The sequence below is a fragment of the Gracilinanus agilis genome, chromosome 4 (assembly GCF_016433145.1).
Source record: "Gracilinanus agilis isolate LMUSP501 chromosome 4, AgileGrace, whole genome shotgun sequence".
Classification (NCBI taxonomy): domain Eukaryota; kingdom Metazoa; phylum Chordata; class Mammalia; order Didelphimorphia; family Didelphidae; genus Gracilinanus; species Gracilinanus agilis.
Window position 1 is genome coordinate 261,983,508 of NC_058133.1, and position 27,934 is coordinate 262,011,441.

At 38.8% G+C, this 27,934-nt stretch overlaps 1 protein-coding gene across 3 annotated transcripts; it reads left to right on the plus strand.

Moving 5' to 3' along the window:
* SNRPC (small nuclear ribonucleoprotein polypeptide C) lies at nt 1-27,934 on the plus strand. 3 transcript variants are annotated; one of them, XM_044672416.1, is made up of 6 exons: nt 1-37; nt 5,647-5,689; nt 7,600-7,708; nt 17,296-17,385; nt 25,705-25,809; nt 27,328-27,934. In XM_044672416.1, exons 1-6 carry the CDS (start codon nt 30-32, stop codon nt 27,450-27,452), a joined length of 480 nt encoding a protein of 159 aa, XP_044528351.1. In that variant the 5' UTR covers nt 1-29; the 3' UTR covers nt 27,453-27,934. The 3 variants fall into 3 exon arrangements, with proteins under 3 accessions (XP_044528351.1, XP_044528352.1, XP_044528350.1); XM_044672417.1 differs by lacking the exon at nt 1-37 and adding an exon at nt 26,035-26,130 and having other exon boundaries at nt 5,510-5,689; nt 27,328-27,415; XM_044672415.1 differs by lacking the exon at nt 1-37 and having other exon boundaries at nt 5,516-5,689.

The following is a 27,934-nucleotide window of genomic DNA, read 5'->3' on the forward strand; positions in this document are numbered from 1 at the left end:
TCGGTACGGCCAACGGACCGCGGAGCACCATGCCCAAGTGAGGGGGAGGCTGAGAGGAGGGCGCGTCGGGGCTCCGTGCGGGGGTGGGGGTGGGCTCGGACGTGGGTGGGGCTCCAGGGTCTGCCCGGGAGAGGGTAGGGGAAAGGGAGAAGAAGGGTATGCCCCGAGAAAAGGCCCTCCACCCTCTGTTCCTCTTCCCTCCCCTTCTTTTCCATCTTTCCCCGCATCCCCTTCTCTTCCCCTCCCCCTCACTGTCACTGGACGCCTCGACACCCCCAGCCCCCAGCTCCTCTTCCGTGCAGTCCGAGAATTGGCAGGGAACCTGCGGCCCTAACGCGACCAGAAATCCCCTTTACCTCGGACCCACAACCTGCGGACATTCTGGCTTTGAAGACCAAATGCAAAAGAACTCACTACCTCCTGAGGCAGTCCATTCAATCTCTCTGGCCAACTCATTATTTGTTAGGAAGATTTTTTTTTTCTTAATCGAAAATAAATTCATTTCTTTAAAATTTCTACCCACCCATCATATTTCTGGCTCCCTGGGGCCAACGATCATAAATATATCCTTTGACAGTCCTTTATGAACTTAAAGATGGCTGTCATGCCCCTTATTAATTTCTTAATTCAGTAGATTTCAACCTGTCACCAATGTGATTGCTTTGTTTTTTCCCCGGAAGAACTTATCCTTCTGAAAATGTGGTACCTGGGACTGAATACATGTGTGTTCTAAAGTACAATATGATGAAAAAAAAAAAACAAAAACACTCCAGTCCTTGATGCTCTCCACTTTTTTTTAATGCAGGCTCAAATTTTATTTATTGATCATCCACTAAGATCCTACCCCCCCAACCTGGCCAGATCTTTTTTAGAGGAATTAGTTGTCCAATCATACCTTTTCATCTTGCACTTGTGAAGTTGAAGCTTTCATTCCATCAATGAACATTTAAGTGACTGCTGCATGCCATTGTTAGGCTGTTTGAGATCCAGACAAAAGTGAAGTTGTCCTTGCCTTCAAGGAGTTTACATTCTGTTGAGCAGATAGATCTACATATATAGGTATATACAAAGTAGATGGAAGGTGGGTTTTTTTTTGGGGGGGGGGGGAACACTAGTAACAAGGTGAGTTAGAAAAGACTACATAGAAAGTGATGCTTGCACTGAATGTTAAAGGAATATAGGGATTCTAAGAGGCACTTTCTTATTTGATTTGGTTTCATGTTCCATATAAAAATATTTTTGGATCCTAACTCAGTCTTCTTGTGCTTTATGCTATCCCTTCTCCCTTTGTGTCATCTGCAGAATTTATAAAGCATGCCATTTATGCTTTTTTCCAAGACATTGATAAAAGTATTAAACAGCACCTGGCCGAGGATACTGAAATACTTCCCTGAAATACTCAGTTTGCAGGATCTGAAGTACGTGGAGAAGGTTATTGATGTCATCATCATCCACAAGTGTTCAACCACCACTGTTTATAGTATTGATATTTTATTTCACCATAGCCTCATTCCATCTCTCCCCATGCTTTACCTCTCCTAACTCTTTGTTCTTCCTGCAACCACCTGTCCTTACCTTTCTTCAAAATCTTAACTCTTAAGTTAACCAATTCCACTTTACACCGTATTTTATCTTATTGCTACTTATGCTTTTCTGAATGCCAGTCCTGAGTTACTCCCACCATCTATCTTCTCTGCTTCTGTGTATGAGTCCCTCAACTCTAGGAGAGAAAATGACATGACTATTCTGACTAAAATTTTTATAAATGTAGTCTCAACTGGGCCTTCAATTCCTTGCCAATCCTATTTAACTTTCTGACTTGCTTTTCTTTAGCTTCTGTTCCAAATCTTCTCTTAAGTCATCTATAGCATCTTTCCCCTCTTTCAGCAGAAGACTTCATCAGATACGTCACTGAAAAAATTAAGGCCATCTATTGCTAGTTCCCTCTTCCCAATTCTATCCTCCAAATCACTGCAAAATCATCTCCTACTCTTCTCCCTTGGAGGAGGACCTTTTCCTTGACTATACTAACCCCTCTATTTGTGGTTCAGCTCCTTACTTCCCCTTTAGAAGTTTCCCCTTTAAAGATTGATTAAGTCTCTCTTCTTTCTCCTTAATTTCTCTTTTTATGCACTGGATCCTTTCCTGCTAGCTTCAAGCATGGCCAGATCTTCCCCCATCAATGAATTCTACCATTCCCTCAGATTATAGCTTTAGACTTCTTTTCTTTTTCACAACCAAACTCCTAGAAAAAAAAAAGCTGCCTATACTTATTGCCTCTATTTTCTCATCTCATATTCACTTTTCAACTCCAGTGAAAATTCTAAATTCAGGGTTACTAATGACCTATTAATTTCCAAATCAAGAAGCCTTTTCATAGTCTTTATCCACATTGAACTTTTTTTAGCATTTGACTTTGTGGACCACATCTTCCCTCTCCTTGGTTTTTATAGCACTCCTCTCTTCTGGTTCTTATCCCTTCTCAACTGTTCTTTCTTACTCTCTTTTGATGAATATCATTCTCATTCTATCTCTTTTGTGTTGGTAGCTGTAGCTTACAGCTGTACTCCTGTAAAATCCTCTTTGCAAATGGACTAAACCAGAATGAGGGTATTCTAGAGGCCTCAAATTCAGTCAGTGAGTTAGAAGAATGTCTATCCTAAGGATGTGAAGACTTCTCCTGGTAGAACAGGTGGATAAGAACATTTTGTTCCAATGGTCTTGAAGGCAGCTGAAACAAGTGTTGTGTGTGTGGCACACTTGGAACTTGGTCCGATACGAAAGATGCCAAGGTCATTCACTGCATCCTGAGCCATCACCAGTCATCTTGATTTTTGTCTTGCCACTGGACTTCAATGACTCTGGAAAAGAAAGAGAGGCTTATGACTTAAATCAAATTCACAAGCAAGTCAAGACATCACCCCATAATGTTACTGGACTTCTTTGAAACAAAGGAACAACAACGTGCTGGTATATCTGAGAACTTTATCTTGGTCTCTTTTTCTTAGCTTTCATGAGTCCAACTACCTATATGGAGAAGATTCTGAGATGTATGTGTATATATATATATCTCCAATCTTTTCTGAATTCCAGTCCCATATCATATACTGCCTTGTTGAACTTCTCTAAACGTGTATCTTATAGGTATTTCAAATTCAATATGTCCAAAAAGGGAACCCCTACTTCCCCCCCCCCAAAAAAAAAAATCTCACATTTCTCCTTAACTTCTCTCTTCCTGCTTAGGATATCATCATCCTTTATGTTACTCAGGTTTGTATCCCTGTCAACATCCTTAGCTGTTCCATGCCCCTTTTATAAACTCTTCATAACCAATAAGTTGCCAAGTATAGTTGCTTCTGTCTCCACACTATTATCATGTGTCTGTCCCCTTTTCTATCCTTACAAAGCCACCAACTTCATTCAGATCATATCACCTCATATAGACTAGCCATTCTAATTGATCTCCCATCCTCTTTCCTCTCCAATGGCTGCTAAATTGATGTTCACAGGCAATTCTAAACATGTCACCGTCTTGCTCAAGCAACTCTAAAGGCTCTTCTAGGACAAGGATTCTTAACCTAAGATCATGGACCCTAATGAATTTATGACTAGATTTTTAGGGTAGGGTACTACAAGCTTAGCTAGGAAAAAATGCACCTTTAATTTCACTAACTTCTAACTGAAATTTAGGATTTCCTTCCATTGTGAATATGTACAACAAAAAAACATTCTGAGAATGGGTCTATATGTTTCACCAGACTGCCAAAGGCATCCTTAACACAAAAAAGGTTAAGAACCCTTGTTCTAAGATAAAATAAAGACTTCTTTGTTTTGCTTCTGTTTATCTTTCCAGGCTTATTGTACATTATTCTTTTACATGCCCTACATTTAGCTCAAATGGCCTCCTAGTTAATCCTTGTTCATGACATTCCTTTTCTCACATCTGTGCCTTTACACAGACTGTCACTCATGTCTGAAAAGCACTACTCCTTACTGCTGCCTCTCAGAATCCCTAGTTTGATTTAAAACAGCTCAAATGCCACCTGCTACAAGAAGACTGTCCCCATGCTTCCTGTTGCTAGTATTTTTCCAAGAGATTACTTTGTATATGTTTTGTATTTAATTTTTTTACAAGCATGTTGTTTTCTTCCTATAGACTGTAAGCTCCTCAAGGGCAAGGGTTATATTGTTTATGTCTTTGTGTCCCAGACCCTTGCACATATTAGGCACTTAATAAATGCTTGTTGAATTTATGAATAAATAAAACCTCTTTTCAGGTTGATATTGAACCATTTATTAATGACTGTTTTTTTTTATAAAAATTATTCATTTGTTCTGAATCTATTGTATTACTATGTAGCCAAGTGGTCTCCAAACTTTTTTGATTGTGCACCCCTATCAGTAAAATTATTTTCCAAGTATACTGGAGAGGGGGAGGGGTGGTGGTCCTATACTGAGAGAAGTGGGACTTCCCAACTACAAATTGCAGTTGTGGGTGTCCTGGTCTGAGTTAGGTCATAACTACTCTGAAGGGCTGATGCTGGGCTCACAGTGGGGAAGGTTGGGAGTTTGCACAACTGTGGAAGTCAGGGGAATGGGGGAATATTGGACTGTTATGGGTGTCAGTTAGGTGTGGCTGTATTGGACAGATGCCCAGGTTGGCTGTAGCTGGGTGGGGGGAGATCCAACCCATTTTCCCAGCCTCTGATTGATCACATTCTCCTTGGAGTCAAGCTACAGCTCCCACTTTGGAGCATACCGATCTAACTCACATCTCCAGTTTTCTACAAGAATACTACAAAAGGTTTGTCAAATGCTTTGCCAAATCTAGGCAAGCTACCAACGATGTTTCCTGATCTGCCAGTTTAATAACCTTGTCAAAAAAGGAAATGAGCTTTCCTTCCCTTCCTACCTCTCTTGCCTCTCCCTCCTTTATTTCCATCCTTCCTTCCTTCTCTTCATTACTTTCCCTTCTCTCCTTTACGTTCTCATTCCTCCATCTCTCCTCCCTCTCTTCATCCCTCCCTCTATGCCTCCTCCCCATCCTTCTTTCCTTTTCTTCCTGCTTCATTTTCCAAATCCTTCTCCCTTTTCTCCACATTCCCCCTGCTCCTCATCCTTTTCCCACTTCCCCTTTGCTTCACAGTGGGCAAGAAGAAGAATGCTGCTCCTCAGGTGGGGAATTAAAGTTCTCTTCAAGGCTCAGGTCAGATGCCATGTCCGCCATGATCTCCCTCAGCTGGAAGTGTTCTTGTCCCCTATGATTTTTTTTTTCTGGGATTCTTTGTCTAGCTCTTTCCTTTGTCCCAGTCACAATCTACCTTGTGTAGTCTTTATTAGTGAACATTACAGGGCTCCCTCTCCCCACACCATACTGTAAACTCCTTACAGGCAGGGACTGTCTTGTTGTTTCATCTTATCTGTAACAGTTTACTCATAGGAGGTGCTTAATCTGTTTTTCGAATTGAACTAGAAAAAGGAAAAAGAAAACAAGTTTGTTTCAAAGGTTTTGCTTTCAGTCTGAATTGCTGAGCTGCCTGGCGTTACTGTTCAGGTGATCGTACCAGCTCTGACCCCTTTAGCCGAGTTAAAGCAACTTATTATTGTTAACATGGTGGTGGCCATCTCTCTCCTTCTCCCCCACAGATTTTACTGTGACTACTGCGATACGTACCTCACCCATGACTCTGTAAGTAGTGTTGCTCGTGTGCTGTAGTTTGTACACCATGGGATGATGCAAAGTAAATTCTTTTTGCACAAACTGTGCTGTCTTCCCCACCATGTTGTATTCTTAGTGATCCTGTGCTTTTCAGGCCTTCGAGTTACAGTGTTGCTCAAGAAGTTGCACTGAACTTGGAGATCAGAGGCCCAGATTCCCAAGTCCTGGTTTATGCCAATTAGTAGCTGTGAGGCTGTGGGCAAGGCATTTTCCCCTTTAGGGGCCTCCGTTTCCTCATCCACTAAATTTACTTGCACTACCCACCTCACAGAGTTGTGAGGAAAGTGCTTTGTAAACTGTAAAATGTTACATAACTAAAAACTGTGATTGTTGCTTTGGAAAAAAATCATTCTGGATTTTCCCGTAGTGTTTTTATTTCCTATAAGTATCTGTTTGATGTTTGTGCAGCTAAGTTTGTCTGTCTATAGCCTTTCAATAGGCAGAACTTTCTTGTGTGAGACCAAAAGTCGGATTTAGCGAGTATGTTTTTTGTGACAAAGAAAACATTGGGAGAAACAAGGAAAAGTCATTTTATGAATGGCATAGCAGTTAATTTAAACTATGCTTTTGTTTGATCCTGAAAACTTAGAGTCTTAGCAATTGCATTGCAGATTATCTGTTTTAGAAATAACGAAACCAGGGACTCTAGTTTGTATATTATAAAACTAATAAAATCAGAGAAATCTTTATCTTATGTCTTCCTCCCAGTGGGAATGTGTTGTAAAAGTGAACATCTTTTTCAATAAGACACCAGAACACACACATAACCATTTCTGTATTGTTATTCTTCTCTTGCCATATTCTAATCCTACAATTTTGTAAATGCAGATACATTGTGTTATATTTCATTATTGATAGCATTGTGAAATTGTGCACTGGTTGCTCTTGTAGATACTCCAGTTGTAAATTCTTATCATATTGTTTATTGGGGTCTCCCCTAAATAGATCTGCCAATAGATCTTAAAACCATACTTGGCAGATCTTCAGGCTACCTGTGGCTGACAATATTCTTTCTTGCATGCTTTCATGCTCTATATTCCCTGAAAGTAAAAGAACTCAATAGAGGTACATTCTCTCCTATCAGGCCTTCATTGTTACACATATCTATTCTCACTTTCTACTAATCCTAGGACTTAAGGGAAACAAAAAGTAGCTTTCCAGAAAAGGATTGGAGACTTGTAACATTATTTTTTTTAAAAGGTCCATTTGAGACATTGAACCATTGCCAAGGTGGCTAGAGGAGCAGTTCCCTCAAGGTGGGCTTAGAGCATCTAAAGCAGTTTGGTTCTGGAACATTTTTATCTTCTGACTTTGGAGACATTTCCATAGGTTTGATTTTCTTACTTAGGGCAATCTTTTCTATTACCTTGTGGCATCCAGTATAACATGTGAACAGTGGTTTTAATGGCTTAGCATGGAAAAAAATTACTGAAAAGTTGGCCTTTTCCCTCAAGACATTAGGGTCATTTTGAATTTTGAAATTCTGTGACAGCCTTATGTATCATCTGTTGTGCTGACTGTGAGAACTAGGAAGGCAAAATGGGGAGCAGTGCTTGTAGCATTTAGAATGAGTTTGCTTCTACGGCAAAAGGGCCGTAGGAATATTTGGTTCAGTGCATTCTGATAGGCTGTGTGATCTGTGTAATTGATGCATTGGAATTTCTGACAGATATTTAAGGTAACAGTCTTGGCCCTCTAGAGGATGTATTGGGCACAGGAGCTTTTGGCTGTGGGCCACATGAGCTATATAAACAATCTCTTGAAGAGGTGCTCCCAACGTAGGTATCTCACAAAGGTCGGACTTAATATAATTTTTGGTTTTGCGTTTGTTAAAATCTGGGCGTGGCAAATTTCAACCTGCCATCTCTTTTATTTTGCAGCCATCTGTACGAAAGACACACTGCAGCGGTAGGAAACACAAAGAGAATGTGAAAGATTACTATCAAAAATGGATGGAAGAGCAAGCTCAGAGCCTGATCGATAAAACGAGTAAGGACCCATCCCTTGTTCCCTTTGGTCAGCTGGTACCTTCCTTCTACCAGCTGCACCTGGGTGCATTTGCATTATTGAGGATAGTTACATCATGACTTAATAAGTAATCATTTATTAAACTCCTACTCTGCTCCAGACAGGGTTCTAAGTCCTCGGGATGCAAAAACAGCCCTTTTTAGGACAGCTAGGTGGCTCAGTGTATGAAGCCAAGCCTGGACATGAGAGGTCTTGGGTTCACATTTGGCCTCAGTCACTTCCTAGCTGACCCTGGGGAAGTCACTTAGCCTCAGTTGCCAAGCCCTTATTGCTCTTCTACCTTAGAACCAATACTTAGTCTTTTTTTTTAAACCCTTACCTTTAAATTAAATTTAAACCAATGCTAAGTATTGGTTCTAAGACAGAAGGTAAGGGTTTAAAAAAAAAAGTCAGTCCTTGTCTCCAAAGAGTTTGTTTTTTATTTATTTTGTTTATTTAATTTTTTGGGGTAAGAAACCCTTATCTTCTGTCTTGGAATCAATAGTGTGTATTGGTTCCAAGGCAGAAGAGTGGTAAGGACTGGGCAATGAGGGTTAAGTGACTTGCCCAGGGTCACACAGCTGGGAAGAGTCTGAGGCCAAATTTGAACCTAGGACCACCTGTCTCTGGGCCTGGCTCTCAGTCCACTGAGCTACCCAACTGCCCCCTGAGTTTGTTTTTTATTGAGGGAAACATGCATCTATATACATAAATACAAAATGCATGCAAAGAAAATAAAAAGTAATTTTTGTAGGAGTAGGGTTGGAGTTAGGAAGGTGGCAAACGGTCTCATGTCCAAAATTGAGTTTGAATTTTGAAGGAAATTGAGGATTCTAAGGCATAGTAGTGAGGAGGGAGAACATTCCAGGTATGGGGGGAAGGGCCTTTGGGGGAAGCCTATGCAGAGAATGGAGGAAGATCATTTTGGCTGGGCTGAAGGATGAGTGAAGGGAGCAACATGTAATAAGTTAACAAGGTTGATTGAAGCCACTTTATAAGGACTTTAAATGCCAAGCAATGATCCCAAAGCAGGAGGATCACATATCCAAAGCTTTACTTTAAGGAGTGTCAGCTTGACAGTTCTGTAGAGGATGAATTGGAAAAGGAAGATACTTGAGACTGGTAGGATACTTTTGGCAATAGTTATGGTTAGAGGACCAGAAACAGGATGGTAAGCATGTGCATAAGGAAAAGGAGAGATGGATGGGAGAGGTAGAATTGGCAAGATTTATTATCTAAATGTATTTGAAAAGGGCATCTTTCTGCTCTCCTAAGGTTGTATAAATAAACTGGATGGTAAATTATTGATAATAAAGCACACTGAGATCTTTCATAGCTGAAACACAAAAGAGGAAAGAAATTTGTAATTGAGAATAGAGATGATTCATTTGGATTTACTTTTGCCACTAACGATGCTACGAGAAATTGATCAGAAGGGAAGTAACAGAAGCATCAAGTAGTCCAAATTATGTCTTTGGTTTGTTTCTTTTTTAAACCCTTACCTTCCATGTTAGAACCAATATTGTGTATTGGTTCCAAGGCAGAAGAGCAATAAGGGCTGGGCAATAGGGTGACTTGCCCAGGTTCACATAGCTAGGAAGTGTCTGAGGCCAGATTTGAATCCAGGATCTCTCTAGGACTGACTCTCAATCCACAAAGCCACTCAGCTGTCCCCTGGACAATTTATGTTTTGAATGTCTGTAGGTCCATATGAGTTTGTTTATGTTGAACATGTCTGATGACTTCAGGATCATCATATTGATGTGGTTAAGGTGTGATTGATAGCTCAAACTGACCCCATTCCAAGGAAAAAAGTTTTATTATAAGAGAATATAGTAACAGAGTAAATAGTAGAGTGAGTAAATAATTAAGGTAAAGTAAGTAAGGAGGTGTGGTAAGTAAAGGTAAGTGTAAGAATAAAAGTAAGAGAGAGAGTGAAAGAAAGAGTGAGTAAAGGTAAAAGGGATGGGTAGGGGTTCTCAGGAATGCTTTTTATCTTGATTACTTAATTACTCATTTGAATGTTGTTGCCCTATGTCTCCAGAGAACTGATGTCACTATCCAGGGTCCACTTTGATCCATGTGACTTTACCCACAATTCACTCTTTTTCCCAGGGGGTTGAGGGGTGGGGAGTGGGAGCCCAAACTGCAATATAAATGGGATGCTAATGATATGTTAAAAACCCTAGAATAACTTTATATCGAGTTTTGCTCTTTTCTGAGCAGACTTTAAGGAAGGCAGCGAGTGAGGAAACTGGGCATTGTTTGAACTTAGTCCTGTGTGACTGGGAACTGAATCACCTGTACTTGCTGTTCAGAGACCCCCAACCAAGGACCTGGTTATGTCTAAAGATTGATGTGAGGAGTTTTCTCTTAATTGTGAATCTAAGCAACTCATATGTCTTATATGAAAGGTAGCCCCATTCTACTGGCTGTTGTTTCCATGTTCTTTTGATTGTGTGCAGCTACTTGGCAGAGTTTGTGGGACATTTCAGCCCACATCACTGTCTGAAATTAGTTCGCCATATCTAATGCCAAAACTTCGGTTCATATCTGAGCTTCAACAATTACTAACTTGCGATCTTGATTGTCACTTAATCTTTCTGGACTTTAGTTTTCTCATCTGTAAAGTGAGGATAATAGTAAATGTACAGCTTCTTGTGAGAAAAATACTTGGCAAACCTTTAAGTGGTACAAATACATGCACACGTGTGCATTACATATATATAGCATCTATACTACATATGTACATATATATACCATATATACTATGTATTATATACATATATGTGTTATTATCATTAAAAGGTCAGGAGGAGTTAAAAGTTCTCATGTAAATTAGTACTTGGAAGAGCCATGGTTTTTGGAAGCTAGTCACTTTATACACAGTTGAGAACATTTTTCTAAACTTTAGTGTTAACTTCCCCTTCCTTCTTCCCTCCTTTCTCTCTTTCCTATCCCCCTTTACCCTCCCCACACTTTGAATTGTTAGAAAATTGCACTTAAACACTAGTTTACCATCTTATATGAATTAAGGAAGAATTAAGGCTGATCTAAAGACTAATAAAAGTTGAGAGTTATTTTGGAGGGAAAGAGAATCACAGGATACTTGCCTGCCACCAGGTGATGCCCACATGCATATATGGACACTAACTTTTCTGCCCCTGGCCCCTTATTTCCGCCTTCTTCTAATATTATTATCTATCTCTCAACAAACAGTGGTCAAGGCTTGTTGTGTAAGGCACTTGGGTAGCTACTGAAATTACAAAAATGAACTAAGGAATGATCCCTGTTCTTAAGGAGTTCAGTCATCCTTGTACATAAATGGATCTTGATTTGGAAACTCTTTCCCTCCTCCTCAAACCCCTTGTAAATGGACACAGTCAAGAGACAACCCTCTTTGGGATCATTTTTATAGGCTACTTCTTTGTGAATTTCTATTCTACCTACTCTCCTCGGGACAAACCCAGTATTCACAAGGCTGTTTCTTAGGTACTGTTTTGGATTGGCAAGACACTATATTATCCTGGACAAAAGTAAGCAGGCTCTGTGCATGACCTTTGCCATGGCATTGGGGATGATCTGTTAGTCTTCTCCCACCTCTGAATTCTGTACTTAGAGGAAAACACTGTGCTTCTCTTGGCCTGAAAGGGAAGAAATCTATACACCCATTTCTACACACTCGAACTTTACTCCTGAAAGGTGCACATCCATAACAGCCAATCTCACCCATTCCTGGCTATCACCAGTCTTGCCTAAGGTATGTTTATTGGGCCTTGTCATTCTGAGCAAAAAGCTCCCACGGAAAAAGTTGCACATGGCTTTCGTGTATGTTAGCTTTTAATTTTCACTTTAGGAATCATATCTTGGGGCTTTGAGCACTATACTTGGTAGGGAAAGTTCTTTTTCTGGGGTATTATCTTCATTTTCCTGTTTCAAAGTTTAGGGGCATTACAGTTATTTAAAGAGGCAAAGGTGGGGTTGATGGCTGGCTTATCCTGTAGGTGGCCTTGCAAACGTGTACACCATGCCTTTGTGGAGCATTGCTTGTGTGATCTTGCAGGAATCTCAATGAGACTTCTCCTAAAGTGGCAGAATGCAAAAGGTAGGCATATGCATATGTGTATATATGTGCATGTAAATGTATATGTGCTAGTAAAACATTTAACAAGCAGACAAAAGAACATGTGTATATCCATGCATGTGTGGATGTATACATCTATAAGTATAGGTAAATATATAGAGCTGTGAATGAATGCATGTATATATGTACATATGTGACATGCATACACATATACTTTTACCTGCTTGTTAAATGTTTACTAGCACATATACATTTATATGTACATATGAGTATGTGCCTGCCCATTGCATTCAGATGCTTTATGAGAAGCCTCCTTGAGAGTCCCACAAGGTCATTTGAGCAATGTTCCATGTAGGCAAGGTGTACAAGTTTTCAAGATTTATATACCCATACCTGAATACATATCAATATCTACACTCATGTATGACATATACATGCATGTGTAATAAATGCATGTGTATGGGCATATACACCTGTACATATAAGGAATGACTGCTTATATAAATGTTTTTTGTCTTTAGTTGAAATCCATACAGAAAGATGTTCATGTAATCATATAAAATTTATATGATCAGAACTCATACCTGGCTTAATAGGCACTCATCTAGGCTCCATAGTATGTGCACAAGCTTGACCTTCATAGGCCATTGCTCAAGAACCTTCTATACCTCCCTACTACTACTAGCACAAAATATAAACTTCCTGTGGCATTTAAAGCCAGCCACGATATGCCTTCACTCTTTCTTTCCAGTTTTATATCTCTTCTCCACTCCTAGTACTTCTTGTTGTAGCTGGACTGGACTGATACCTGACCTCATCGTATCCTAATTGACCTCTATTTAGACAGAGACTCCACATCTCTACTTATTGAAATACTTTTCTACCTTCAAAATTCAACTTAGGTACCAGTTTCTTTATGGAGTCTTCTCAGTTCTCTCCAGCTAAAAGTGATCTCTTCCTCTTCTGACTTTCTTAGAACACTTAGGAACTCTCTTTTGTCCTCATCAACCATTTGTCATACTTATTTGTATGCATATCATACTTCCTCCCTTAATATCCTGTCACTCCATTAGATTGTAAGTTTTTTAAGGACAAAATCTGTCATTTTTTCACCTTTGTAACTTTGGTACACAGTCTTGATAAATGTACGCTTTAGTTGAGTTGGAATGATTTCAATCACTTTCCATTGCACTGGCCAGATTTTCTTGGACATTGACAAAGTAAAATTGGAAATTGGAGTTTGGATTCAGGGACTAAGTCAGATGAATGTGCATCTGAGCACAACCATAGCTGACAGTATTCAAAAGCCAAATAGAAATGTTTCTGATTTATATGTTTTCTTCTTTCATCCTGTCCATGTTTACTTTTTGCTAAGTTACAATTAGAAATGACTGCTCTAGGGGGCAGCTGGGTGGCTCGGTGGATTGAGAGCCAGGCCCAGAGATGGGAGGTCCTGAGTTCAAATCTTGCCTCAGACATTTCTCAGCTTTGTGACCCTGGGCAAGACATTTGACTCCCATTGCCTAGCCCTTACCACTCTTCTGAATTGATTCTAAGATGGAAGGTGAAGGTTTTTAAAAAGAAAAAGAAAGGAAGGAAGAAAGGAAGGAAGGAAGGGAGGGTGGGAGGAAAGGAAAGGAAAGGAAAGGAAAGGAAAGGAAAGGAAAGGAAAGGAACGGAACGGAACGGAACGGAACTGCTCTGGAGCCATTTATTTCACATGAAACTTAGTGCTTCCTAGATTCAGTGTTCTGTGGCCAATAAACTAATATTTAGATATTGTTTACAGTAGAGAACTGTTAAATAGTAAGGTTAAGGAGAACATAGAAGAGCTGGCACATTTGCTTCTTGTAATACTATTTCTTGAAAATGTCTAAACCTGCTATAAACTGGGTATGTTTTAAAGATGACCTTTCCAGTATTGAACAAAATCCTGTGCTTGAATCTGGCTCCAGCCTACCAAAGTTATTTCAGAATGTATAATGATTTTATAACAGACTTTTTACCTTCAAAAACAATAGAGCCACTCTACTTGGATGCCTAATATCACAATCCCAGATATGTTTAGAAAAGATGAGTTAGAGTTAATGGATACTGATAGGTCTGGTATCCAGGACATGTGAGGGAAAAAGAAGAAATGTCCTCCAGCACATTGGGTGAATCCCCAATGGCAAACTTAGAGGAGACCACAGACAAGCATAACACAGCAAGGGCATAATTGGATGGCTTGCCATATTGAAACAGCTAAATGATGAGATTTCAGATCTATTAAATATATAATTCATGTATAGAAGTATCAAAAAAGTTAAGAGGAAAGGGGCTCAATGAATAAGCCCACTGTATTTTTTAATGATAAAGTTGAACTATGCCCTAGAAAGTCTGAAATATATTTAGTGAATATCATTCAAGTTTGCTCTGAGAGTTCCTACACACCCCCAACCACCATTTTCTCAGCCTCACCTCTCATCACTCAGATACCTTCCTTCACTATCTCCTACTTCACTCTAGGCCAGTGATGGCCAACCTTTTGAACTTGGTATGTCAAAATTCACCAAAAAACCAAGCATAACTCGGGTGGTGTGTCACTTCGAGGAAAAAAACCATGATTTCACAATATTTATAGTTTAAATAACAAAAATATAATTGTAATATATAACTATATTTAATAAACCAAAATAGGTAAATTAATATAGGTAGAATTGTCATCTATAGTGCACAGAGTGTCTACACTACACTACAGTAAATGTTGCATCTTTGGCATGCGACCACGTGTCATTGAAAATGGCTATACATGTCAGTGCTGACACATGTGTCGTAGGTTTGCCATCACCACTCTAGGCTCAAGACCATGAGTTGGTCCTTCTAGTCAAGGCACAACCCTCAACATCACCCTTGGTCTCATTTCATCCTTATTTCTCTAGCATCTTATCATCCACACTGTCACTAATCTTCAATCTCTCCCTATCTACCAGTTTCTTCCCTGCATTGCCTACAAACAAGCCCATGTCTTCTCCAGCCTTAAAACCTCTTACTTGATCCAGCTCTCTGTCCCCACTATCAATCATCCTATCTCTCTCCTTCCTTTTGTAGCTCAATTCCTTGAGAAATCAATCTACATACAATAGGTACCTCTATATGCCCCTCTCTCACTCTCTTCTTAACTCCCTGCAGTCTGGCATTCAACTGAAACTGCCCTCTTCAGTTACCAGTGAGTGATCTTTTATTTTTTAAGTCCTTATCTTCCTTGATTCTCTATAGTAGTAATGGTGAACTTTTAGAGACTGTGTGCTGTGCCCCACCCCCTCAGAGACCAAGTGCCACCCCCCTCACCTTACCCTAGAGAGGGGAGGGAGTGGCCCAAGTGCTCCACTCTGGGGAGGAAGAAGTACTTGTGGAGAGGAGGAGGGGAGTGGCCCAAGGTGTAAAAAGGGGGAAGGGAGTAGCTCAGCCTGAGTCCCTCTACCTTTCTAGTAACTAACTCTGGCAGGTGACTATGCCTGTACCCATAGAGAGGTCTCTGTGTGCCATCTTTGGCACACGTGCCATAGGCTTGCTATCACAGCTCTATAGCAATGCATACAATTGATCACCTCCTTCTGGCTACATTCTCTTCTCTAAGTTCTCATGACACTGTTCTTTCTTATTTCTCTTCCTATTTGTCCAACTGCTTTTTCTCAAATCTCCTTTGCTCCTTTGAGTCACACTCACTTACTGTGTATCCCCTGTAGCTTTGTCCTGGGTTTTCATTCTATTCTTTCTTGCCTAGTTTCCATGGATTCATTTATTATCTCTTTGCTGTTGATTCCCAGATCTTCATATCTAACACTCAGATCTGTGCTGAGCTATAATAATGCATCCGCAGTTGCCTCTTGAACTTCTCAAAGTGGGTATGCCAAACTGTCTTCCACATTAACTTGTTCATGGTTTTATTTGGGGGGTTTGTTTTTATAAGTATTCTCTTACAACAATGACCAATATGGAAGCATGTATAATCCAGATCAAATTGCTTACCATTTCTGAGAGGGAGGAGAGAACGGAAGGAGGGAGACAATTTGGATGTTATAATTTCAGAAAATGTATGTTGAAAATTTATATTATATATAATTGGGAAAATAAAATATCTTTGGATTAAAAAAGTGGATATGCCATAAGCATCTTAAATTCAGCATATTCAAAACTGCTCATTTTCTCACCTCCTAGGTCCTCCCAAACTTCCCTGTCACTTTAGAGAGCACCATCATCTTCCTAGTCACCCCAATCTAGGACCTCACTGTCATCCTAGACATCCTAGACAACTCACTTCATGCATCCAGTCTGTTGCCCAACTTTGCTGTTTCTACCTTCATATTTATATATTTCATAAATGCCCCTTTCTTTCTTATCATTCAACTATAGCCTAGTTCATGCCCTCCTTACTCATCCTTCAATAAGAGTATCACACAAGCCCTTTTTTTTTTTTACCTTTATCTCCCATCTTAGAATCCATACTAAGAATCAGTTCTAAGGCAGAAGAGTGGTAAGGACTAGGCGATGGGAATTAAGTGACTTACCAAGGGTCACACAGCTAGAAAGTATCTGAGGTCAGCATCTCTACACCTGGCTCTTTATCCCTTGAGCCAGCCATCTGGCTGTCCCCTAACACTAGCCTTCTAACTGGTCTCCCTACTTGAAGTCTCACCTAGGTCAGCTCATCTTCCACTCAACTATTTAAGATGTCTCCTTAAAGAGTAGGTTTGGCCATATCAAATATATACTCCTCTGTTTGGCATTCAAGGCTTTATAGCCTGACCTCTCCCTATCTTTCCTACTTACTACCCTATTCTTTTCCACTATCTTCTGCCTTCCAGCTTCACTGCCCAACTTACAAGCTTCTGGAGGACCATATACTATCACCTTCCTTTGTCCCACACTTGAGTTCCTTACCTCTTTCCTGGCTTCTTTCTTTTTTTTTTTAAACTCTTACCTTTCATCTTAGAGTCAAGACTGTATGTTGATTATAAAGCAGAAAAGCAGTAAGAGCTAGGCAATGGAGGTTACGTAACTAGGGTTGAGTGACTTGCCAAGGGTCACACAGCTAGGAAATATATGAGGCCAGATTTGAACCCTCTTCAAGCTTGGCTCTCAACCCACTGAGCCACCTGGTTGTCCGTCCTCGCTTCTTTCAAAGTAAAGATCAAACTCCATCTTTTGCAGGGGGCTTTTCCAGGTTAGTCTTCTAGCCACAAATGACTTCCTCTTTTGGGTTAGCTTCATACATTCAGCATAGATCTGGTATGTGCTGAAATATTTACAGGTTAGAATGTACAATCCTTAAGTCTTTCTTTGTATCCCCAGGGTTGAGAACTATGTGAACCTTTAATAAATGGTAGTTGACTGACATATATGATGATTACTGACATTTTTAAAGTATTGTTTTGTTTTTTAAAACGGAAGAAAAATTAAGATCATCTGAAATTATTATTTTTGTTTCCTTTTTTTTTTAAAGCGGCTGCATTTCAGCAAGGAAAGATTCCTCCCACTCCATTCTCCGCTCCTCCACCAGGAGGGGCTATGATCCCACCTCCTCCTAGTCTCCGTAAGTTTAAAATTTTTACTTCAGATTCTTTTTTGGTCAAATTTTGGATATTGTTCTTTTTGATTTTATTCAAAATGGCTCTTTGCTTAAAATTAGTGTTTAGCAAAAGCTTGGGTGAATGAATGGATAATAATACAGAATGGCTTTAATCGAGTAATGATTTTTGTGACTATTTAGCTTTTGATTACTGTACTAACCACATGTACCATCAAGGGTTCTAGGTCTTTAGGCTGATTCAGAAAGCAGCATGTGTTGTCACTGTTTACACTTTAAATTACTTCACTGCTAGAAACTTACTCATTTCAGCTTAAGAACATCTGGACAGACTTTAGCCCAGTTTTTCCTCCCTTCACCTAACATCAACATCCAGTAGCATAGAATAGATAGCAGGGTGCTCTTCTCAGACAATGATTTTTACACTCCCCATTACCAGCCCCTACCACCACACAGTGGTAAGACAGAATACATGGTTTATAGCCATGTTGGCAAACCTATGACACACATGCCAGAGGGGGCTGCTCCCTTCCTCCTCTCCATGTACGCCTGAGGACATTTCTCACATCATCTACCCTTCTGCCCAAGAGCTTCCTCCCTCCCTTGTCTGGGGTAAGGCCTGGGGCTCACATGTGGTGTGAGGGTTGAAGTTTGGGTATCAGGTCTTTAAAAGATTCGTCATCACTGGTTTATAGGGTCTTTTAAGTTGTTTTGTTTTTTTTTTTTAACCCTTACTTCTTGCCCTACTCTAAGAAAGAAAAGCAAGGGTTCAGCAAATGGGATTAGGTGACTTACTCAGGGTCGCACAGATACAAAGGGCCTGAAGCCAGCTTTGAACCTAAGTCCTCCTGACTCCAAGCCTGGTTCTTAATCCACTGAGACACCCAGCTATATTTTATTGCACATATTTTAAAAATATTATTATTTTAACCTTCCGTCTTAGAATCACTACTCTGTATTAAGGCAGAAGAGCAATAAGAACCAGGCAATGGGGGTTAAGTGACTTGCCCAGGGTCACACAACTAGGAAGTGTCTGAGACCAGATTTGAAACTAAGACCTCCTGTCTCTAGGCCTGACTCTCAATCCACTGAGCCACCCAGCTGCCCCCTAAAAACATTATTTTGAGAAGGGATCTATGACACAAAAAAAGGTTAAGAACCCAAGTAATGAAATGGCAAGATCATTCAATTCTCTTAATAATTCATACAAAATTTCAGTGGTAAAGGAACACAGAAGTCATCTATTCTAATCCATATCTGAAACAAATCATCAATAGGTATTTTAATCTACCCTATGCAAGATTTTTTTATTTTCACTTTTTCTTTGCCTTTTTTCTTCCCCAATTAATAAGCATTACTTTTTTTCCTTCCCCCTTCCACCGTTCATTGAAAAAGAAAATTTAAAAAAGCAATGCCTTTGTAACAAATATGCATATTCAACTAAAACCAAATCTCACATTGGCTTGTACAGAAATACATGTCCTATTATGCATCTGGAGTCCATTACCATTCTGTCAGGCGATGGATAGTATCCATAATCGTTGATCCTCTGAAATTATGGTTGGTCATTGCATTAACCAAAGTTTTTATTTCTTTCAAAGTTGGGCCTTTACAATTTTTTTATTATATGTAGTATTCTCTATTTGTATTATGTATATTGTATATAATTCATGTATTATAAGCTTTATTCTTATTCAAAATAAATTTTGCTTACTTCACTCTGAATCCCAGTCATACAAATCTAGGCTTTTCTGAAATTTGTTCAGCCATTCCTCAGTGGATGGGCATCCCCTTGGTTTCTATTTCTTATATCTCTTTGGGGTATAGCCCTTATAATAGTATCATTGGATCAAAGAGTTTGCACAATTTTGTCAAATAAACAAACATTTATTAAGAACCTACTATGTATTGGGGACAGCTGGGTGACTCAGTGGATTGAGAGCCAGCCCTAGAGACAGGAAGTCCTGGGTTCAAATATGGCCTCAGACACTTCCTAGATGTGTGACCCTGGGCAAGTCCCTTAACCCCCATTGCCTAGCCCTTACTGTTCTTCTGCCTTGGAGCCAATACACAGTATTGATTCCAAGACGGAAGCTAAGGGTTTGGTGGGGGGGAGGGGGAGGGAAGAAATTTCTGTGTGCCAAGTACTCCAAACTGATTTAACTGATTCACAGCTCTACCAAAGAAGGGGCTCAATGGCTCCAGGCTGGGCCTGGAATCAGGAAGGTCTGGGTTGAAATGTGGCCTTTGACATTTATTGGCTCAGTTTCCTCAACTGTAAATTGGTGATAATAAAATAATATCTCCCAGAATTGCGAAGATTAAATGAGATAATATTTTTAAAATACTTTAATAAGTATTTCCTTTCTTTTAAAAAGATGGTTTTATTTTTTCAGTATATGAAGAAACAGTTTTTGACAGTTGTTTCTTGACATTTTAAAATTGAGATTTTCTCCCTCCCTAGCCTCCCCCATTCCCTGAGGCAGTGAATCCTCCAATTTAGGCTATACCCATACTTTTATGCCTTCCTTCCTTAATAATGTACCTTCTTTCCTCAGCAACTCCAACATGTCATTTTTGTTTTTTTTGTTATAATAATAATAATAGCTAGCACTTAAACAAATAGTGCTTTATATAAATATTATCTCATTTTATCCTTACAACAACCCTAGGAGGTAGGTGCTATTATTATTCTTATTTTATAGATGAGAAAACTAAGGCATGCTAGAGGCTGTCACTTGTCCAAGGTCTTATAGCTAATAAATACCTGAGGCTGAATTTAAACTCGGGTCTTCCTAACTAGAAGTCCAGCACTCAGTCCACTTTATCAGTCTAATGACTAGAAGCAGGAACTTCATAGTTACTTTAATTTTCATTTCTCAAATTATTGGGAGTTTGAAGCATTTTTTTTCATGTAGTTGATAATTTGAATTTCTTTCTTTGAAAATTTCCTGTTCAAATCCTTTGACCATTTGTTATTTGAAATAGCTCTTGTTCCTTTTTTTTTTTAACCCTTACTTTTCTGTCTTAATAAAAACTCCAAGACAGAAAGGCAAAGGCTAGGCAAATGAGGTTAAGTGAGTAGGAAATATCTGAGGTCAGAATTTAGGTCCTTTTAATTCCAGGCTTGTCTCTTCTCCTACCTACCTGCCCTAAATGGCTCTTGTTCTTATAAATTTTAATCCATTCTTTATATATTTTGAGAATCAACAAGATTTAACAGAGAAACTTGTTCTGTGCTTGGAAATGTCTAGTGATGGGGAATGCACTACCTCCTAAAGCAGCCTTTTCTATAACTAATTAATCAGAAGCTTCTGTTGATCCTCTCAACAGATTTTAAACAGATCTATTTCTGAAGCTTCTACCCTTTGCTCTTCTCCTGCCATCTAGGGTTAATGAGAACAAGCTTAATTCCTCTTTCATAAGATAGCTCTATGTGTGTGTATGTGTGTGTGTGTGTGTGTGTGTATTATTTACTTTTAACATTCTTTTTCTTTTAAAATTTTGAGTTCCAAATTCTCTTCCTGCTCTACTGAGAAGGCAAGCAAAATGATACCAAGTATATGTGTGAAATCGTGCAAACATTTCCATATTAACCATATTGCCAAAAAAGAGGGAGGGGGTGGGGAGAAAAAGAGAGAGAATATAAAGAAAATGAGAAGATTATACTTCACTCTGCACTCAGAGTTCATCATTTCTCTCTCTGAGGATATATAGCATTTTTTCAGCATGTGTCCTTTGGATCATTATATTGATCAGAGAAGTCAAGTGTTTACGGTTCATCAGCATTACAACATTGCTGTTACTGTGTACAATGACCTCCTAGTTTGGCTCACTTCATTTTTCATCACTGTGTTTTTTTCTGAAACCACCCTCCCCCATTATTTCTTATAGCACTATACTACTGCATCACCATCATATGCCACAACTTATTTAGCCATTCTCCAGTTGATCATGATAGCCTTTCACATTCTCTGCTGAATCTTCTCCATCTCGTCCAGCTTATTTCCACAGGGCATGGTCTCCAATATTTTTACATCTGGACATCTCCTATGCCTGTCCAGGCCACTGGCCCACTCAAGTAGTCTGACTAGGGTTCAGGACAGTGGAATACTAGACTTTCTCATTTGGACTCAGAACTTCAGTTAATGAAGCCTGAAACTAAATTCAGTTTTTGTTGTTATATCATAAACTGCCACTTCTCTTATTTTGAAATTGAAGTACACTAAAAAAAGCCTCCAAATATTTTTCCCAAGGACTTTTGTTAGCCATGACTCCCCTGTTCTTTATTTTCATTTTTTAAAAAACCCTTACTTAGAATAAATACCAAGTATTGGTTCCAAGTGCCAAGGCCGAAGAGTGGTAAAGACTAGGCAATTGGAGTTAAGTGACTTGCCCAGGGTCACAGGCCAGGAAATGTCAGAGACCAGTCCCCTATTCTTTTTTTGTGTAGTTGATACTTTTGAACTCAAGTTTAAGGCTTTGTGTTTAAACTTATTGAGTTTCATCTTATTAGATTGAGCCAATAATTCTAATTGTTGGGATGTTTCGAGATCCTCCATGTTAGTTTGCTCTCAGGTTTGTTTCAGCTATGCCTTGACCCAAAATCCCTGATACAATGGTATCAATATATTTGACTTCACTCTTGTAATCACTACTCTTTGAATCTGGCTATTCAACCATTATACTTTTGTTTAGCCCCATCTCTCAATCTTGTCTAACAGGATATTGGGGTAGACTTTGTTTAATGACTTGCTGAGATCTAGGTATAATTTAACTGCCCTATTCCTCACCTACCAGTCTAGTAACATTATCAAAAAATGAAATGAAGATAATTCCAGATAATCTGTCCTTTTTCTGAAATAAACTTTATAGAAGTTTTCTGTTATTAAAGGAGTCATCTCTGAAATTACATGTACTTCCTTCAAATTGAACTCTCCATTGTAACAAAGAAAAACAAAAATACTCAACTCTCTGGACAAGACAAAAAATGTTTATAGCATTGCACTCATGATTTCCCTAATATCTTTTGGTAAAAGACTATCACTGGTCTTTCAGTTACTTAGAGTTTAACTTTGTGTTAATTTATACTCTTTTGGATATTGCATATAATGTGCTTTTAATTCAATTCACACAAATATTAATATTTTTCTCTGAACTCCTCTCTTCATTATCTAACTATATCTCAATGATGTTCTACCTTTTTTTCATCCTTTTTCCAGTGAGTATGCACCCATTTTCTGTTTTGAATTCTTTGATACCACAAAAAATGTAACTATGAATATTTTGAGATACAGATCTTGTTTGGGATTTTTACCATAATGGAGGAGGAACTCTGTGTAAAGAAGTAGTTCAATCACTTTTATGGCATGATTTTAAACTTTACATCCGTAAAGGCTCTTCTAGTTCTAGATCCTAGGATCCTATGACCAATTCAAAGTAATACCATCATTGTATTTATTTTTGTGCCTATTTACATTGACTGTTCCCATTTTTGGGTAGGACTTGTTCTTCTTCAAGCAATGCTAGCTTTTAGTTATCACTGTTGCATTTCGTAAATATTAATAAACCATACTTTTATTAATGCTTCCTAGAATTTTGCCAAAATTTTAAGTTTTGAAAAATGTATCATCTTTCCTCATTTGGAAATTGATTGGGGTAACATTTCTCTATCAGTAATAATAGAACCTCTCTTCTCTTCCTTGAGATTTTTTAGATGTCACCATCAATGGCTTAGCAATCACATTTACCATTTCTTTAAATATGATGGGATGTAGTTCTCTGGGCCTTTTGACTTGAATCCATTGAGAAGAACTGGATGTTCTTACCTCATCTTTGGTATTAACTTTCTGTTGACCTTTTTCATATTTGTTCATCTTTTCGTTGCCCATCTTTCCTAGTCTGAAGATTGTTCTCCTTGGTAGGAAAAAAAAAATAGAAGCAATTATAAACATATAGAAAGACAGTGTGGTATAATGGAAAGAACATGGAAATTGGAGTTTGGAGAGACTTGAGTTCAAATTTCACTTCTAAGAGTAGTGTTTGGTAAACCCAAAGATCCTATCTACTGAGATACAGTTTTACTGTTCAACAAAAATGGCTGAGAAACCGGAAAAGTTTCCTAATAGAAATTGGGTTAAAACTAATAGCTTATTATCATATACCACAATAAGCTCCAAATGGATAATATGACTTAGATATAAATGGTCACATAATAAATAAATAAGAAAAGCAAGGAAGAAAACATCTTTTGCAGATAGGGGAAGAGTTCATAACTACATTGGGAATAGAAAAATTCACAGAAGTTAAAATGAACAATTTTGATTACATAAAATTGAAAAAGAGGAAAAGAACCCATCAGTACAAAAATGTTTACAATAGCTCTTTTTATTGTTGCAAAGAACAATAAACAGATGGAGGTACCTACCAGATGACAAATGGCCATTTAATGATAGTATATGAATGTTAGTATTGTAATAGTTAAAATTAAATCATGAGGTTGCTAGTAGCTTTAGTAGCTTTATTGCATCAAAGTAGTGATAGTAAAGTGAAGGAAATGTAGGAAAGAGGTGGAGAGTTGATTAGCTGACTACCCTATTTGCCATTTAATGAATCGAAGCTTGCCACCAACAGGATTCAGTTTCCAAGGTCCAGCCAGAAGAGAGAGCAAGCAATCCCTTGGTCTCACCTTATAAGCAGTTTTCTCCACCCACTAGCGCTCCCATGTCACATCTCAGGAACCAATCATAGTTCCTTACTTTGCCTGGCACTGCCTGGAGAGGCAGTGCCTGTGGGATCAGTTTCCCATCTCCTTGGTTTCAACTTCCTTTCTCTGAGGGTTTGTCTATACCTGCACATTTCAATGGTAAATAACCTCTAGGTCACTGATTGATGACATCAAACAAAGCAACTTAACGGAGAGGGAAATTCCCTTCCCACAATATATGAATAAATGATAGTAAATGAAAAAAGAAACATGAAATGCTCGAATTTAGAGACATCTCCATCCCAGATTTCATATGAGCAACTTGTGCTTGACTGAATTGCTTACCATCTCTGAATGGGGGGTGAGAGGGGAGGAGGTTGACAGTTTGGATCTTGTAATTTTGGAAAACATGTTAAATTTATTATTACATGTAACTGGGAAAATGAAATATCCATAAATTGAAGAAAAGAATGAGCAGGTGAGGTTGTCAAAATGTATGATAGAGGAATATATTAGTCTGTGTTGAATGAGGGGAATTGTGAGAGTTTAAGAGGCTAAACCTTCCTAAAGTAGAATTCAGCACTGAGTTTTTTGTTTGTTTGTTTGTTTTATTAATAGAATTTATTTCCAGGTATCTCAGTCCCTCCTTACCACACTATAGAAGGCATCATCCGGCAAACAGATATGTATATATAGATTGTGTCTTTCATGTTTCCATTTTTCATTCCATTCCCTGGAGATGAACATTCACAAGTTATTCTTCAACTATTAAAACTGTAGCTATAAATAATATTCTCTTGGTTCTACTCATATCATTCTTCATTATATCATGTAGTTCTTTCCAAGTTTTAAAAAAATTAATATGTTCATAGTTTCATATGGCACAGTACTATTCTGTCATAATCATATACCACATTGTGTTCAACTATTCCCCAACTGATGGACATTCCCTTGATTTCCAGTTCTTTGCCACCACAAAGAGTGCTACTATAAATATTTTGGAACATATAGCTTCATTTTCTTTTTCCCTGATTTCCTTGGGAAATAGACTCTGCAATGATATTGCTGGATCTGTGGGTATACACAATTTTATAGTTCTCTGGGTGTAATTCCAAATTGCTCTCTAAAATAGGTTGGGTCAGTTCACAGTTCCACCAGTAAGTGTATTCAGCAGTCCCTACTTCTCCACTTCCTGCATAGTGTCTTTAATGTATTTAATAAATATTGCCTTTCTAAGAACATCTTAAAATAATTTTTGTGATAGGAAATAGGTATGATTTCAGGAATATCATTCACTTTAGTCCCTCTTCGACCTTCAATTCTGTAAAAGCTACCATTTGATTTCTTTGAATAAAGTTCACTTGGAGATTGTTAATCTAAAGAGATTTAATTTTGGTCAGGACTGTGTGTGCAAACTGGCCATTCCATGCAATAGCTACATAACCTATGAGTTTTGTAACATGCTTCTATGGACCCAAAAGTGGGGAGAAAGTATAATAGGACTTTTGTTGAAGAATGTTAACATACTAATGAGAACCTACTACATTTGCCTTGGGCTTAGAAGGGCACATTTTCAATATGCTAGTGTACCTAACCCCAAGATGGATGTTTTCTTTCAGCTGGACCTCCTCGACCTGGTATGATGCCAGCACCCCATATGGGAGGACCCCCTATGATGCCAATGATGGGTCCCCCACCTCCTGGAATGATGCCTGTCGGACCTGGTAAGTTTGAACCTTTTTTTCTCTCCCAGGGTAATTAAATAGGACTCATAGTTTGCTATTCTAATTTTCTTTCTTGTGAAGTAGTTTTTAATGAATCCTACTGATAAAGAAGTAATGAAGATTGTTGCTTATTGATTCTCAACGTAGGTAGAAAGATGCCAAATGACTTTATGCTGCCATTGCAAGGAAAGCAACACCATAGCATGGTTCTGGCTTCTTTTTTAGATTCTTCACCACACCCTCCTGCTCCCCCTTCCCGACTGTCCCTCAATTTCTGGCCTCATTTGCTCTGAGTGCATGGATATATTTCATTGAGATTGGGTAGGTAAATATTTATTTGCACAACCAACTTAGTTACTGAACTTTGGAGCCGAGCTTTTAGCTCATCAGTTCCCATCAGCTAAAGAGGTCAGGCCACTTGCTGATTAAGGCCCAAACCGTTTATAGACAATGACATCAAAGGGTCATTTTTCATCTAATTTGCACCACTGGTGCAGGGTGGAATAAATCCATAGTCTTGATAAAACAGCTCACATTTATCTAATGCTTTAAGGTATAAAAAATACTTCTCATCATAACCATCTTGTGAAGTAGGTATTCTGGGCACATCCCCTTTTACAGGTGAGGAACCTATAAAACCTGTACAGGTGAATAACCTGTAAAACCTGTACAGGTGAGGTACAGGTACATTGCTTTGCTCAGAATTACATAGCCAGTGTGGCCAAGTTGTTACCTAAATATAGATCTTTGGACTCTGAGTCCAGTGCACTTCCAATTACACCATACTGACCAGCTAAAATCATGACTTTCATCAACTTTAGTACAACACTATTGGGTAGATTATAGGTACCAAAATCCCTGCTCCCTACCCAATTTCTTTTGTATTTTTTCAGTTTTGTAGTCAGACCTCAGGGCAGTGGATCCATGCTAATTTGCTTAGCTTGCAGAATGATAACACATTTTATAAACCTCATTGGTTATATTTTCCAAAAGGCCTTAGATGAGTTGCCTTTTTTTCTTGACAGTTTTCATTAATGATGTCACTATCTCTTGTGTGGCCATGAGCTGTACATGGTTGTTAGCATGAGTCCCAATTGCCATTCCCACCATATTACAAGCTAACTTTGGGTGGCAGAATTAATTGCCCACTGTGCTCTGCTTTACATTCATAATAGTGAAATAGCCTTTAGATATGAGAGGCCTAATAGTCTTAAAGGGCTGATTTAATGTGGCTAGCTATGTATTTCCCCATTTTGAGGGAAATGAAGTCAAACTGGGGAACTGCAGTCACTGGTGTCTTGTGAAAAGAAGCCTCTTTGTTTTTTCCAAAGTAGTCTATTAATAGTTTGCCCTGACTATCATTGGGTCATCTGTGATTTATAGACAGGATGATTTTGCAGCATTTCCTCTAAATATGCTTTTAAAGCATAATACAGCTAGAGAATGTGAAGGGGAAGAGGGAAAATGTCTCTCATAACTTACTTCTTCTAATATACTGTTTCTTGTACAACCCTGTAGCTCCTGGGATGAGGCCGCCCATGGGAGGCCACATGCCCATGATGCCTGGACCTCCAATGATGAGACCTCCTGCCCGTCCCATGATGGTCCCCACTCGGCCTGGAATGACCCGCCCAGACAGATAAGAATAAAGGGAAATCTGTTCGTGTCATTTTTTTTTATTCCTTGTTCTACTCCACCCAAATACCATGGTGCTGCACCTCTGGGGTGTTTTCCAACAGCATGGCAAGGAAGACTTGCTCCCACTTCGGTGAAAGAAGAAACCGTTTGGATGGGAGCAGTGGGACAGAAATGCAGCTTACATTTGTATTGTGATGTGTAAAAATAAAAGTATTGACTGTTTTAGCCATAGAAGAGTTTTTTTTCAATGATTTTTTGTTGCTGCAAGATGAAGAATTCCAAATGTGATTCCCCAACCTTGATATTCAGTTCATATTCTCTCATTTCATTGTATCTTCCCCCTTAGATTCTTTTCCCTCAGCTATAGAACATTTTCCTGGGGGATGACCCCCCTAGACAAAAAAACTTATGTATCATAAGCTTTGTAAATCTAGCACTTGTAGGCATTTTATTGATTCAAAGAATAAATAAAAACCCACTTTATTCA

What these genes read in the sequence shown, in the direction of transcription:
- SNRPC (XM_044672415.1), top strand. Translation starts at nt 5,612, where the DNA reads ATGGTGGTGGCCATCTCTCTCCTTCTCCCCCACAGATTTTACTGTGAC. An exon ending in CGTACCTCACCCATGACTCT is followed by an intron (nt 5,690 to 7,599) that starts GTAAGTAGTGTT and finishes TTTATTTTGCAG; the next exon opens with CCATCTGTACGAAAGACACA. An exon ending in CCCACCTCCTCCTAGTCTCC is followed by an intron (nt 17,386 to 25,704) that starts GTAAGTTTAAAA and finishes GTTTTCTTTCAG; the next exon opens with CTGGACCTCCTCGACCTGGT.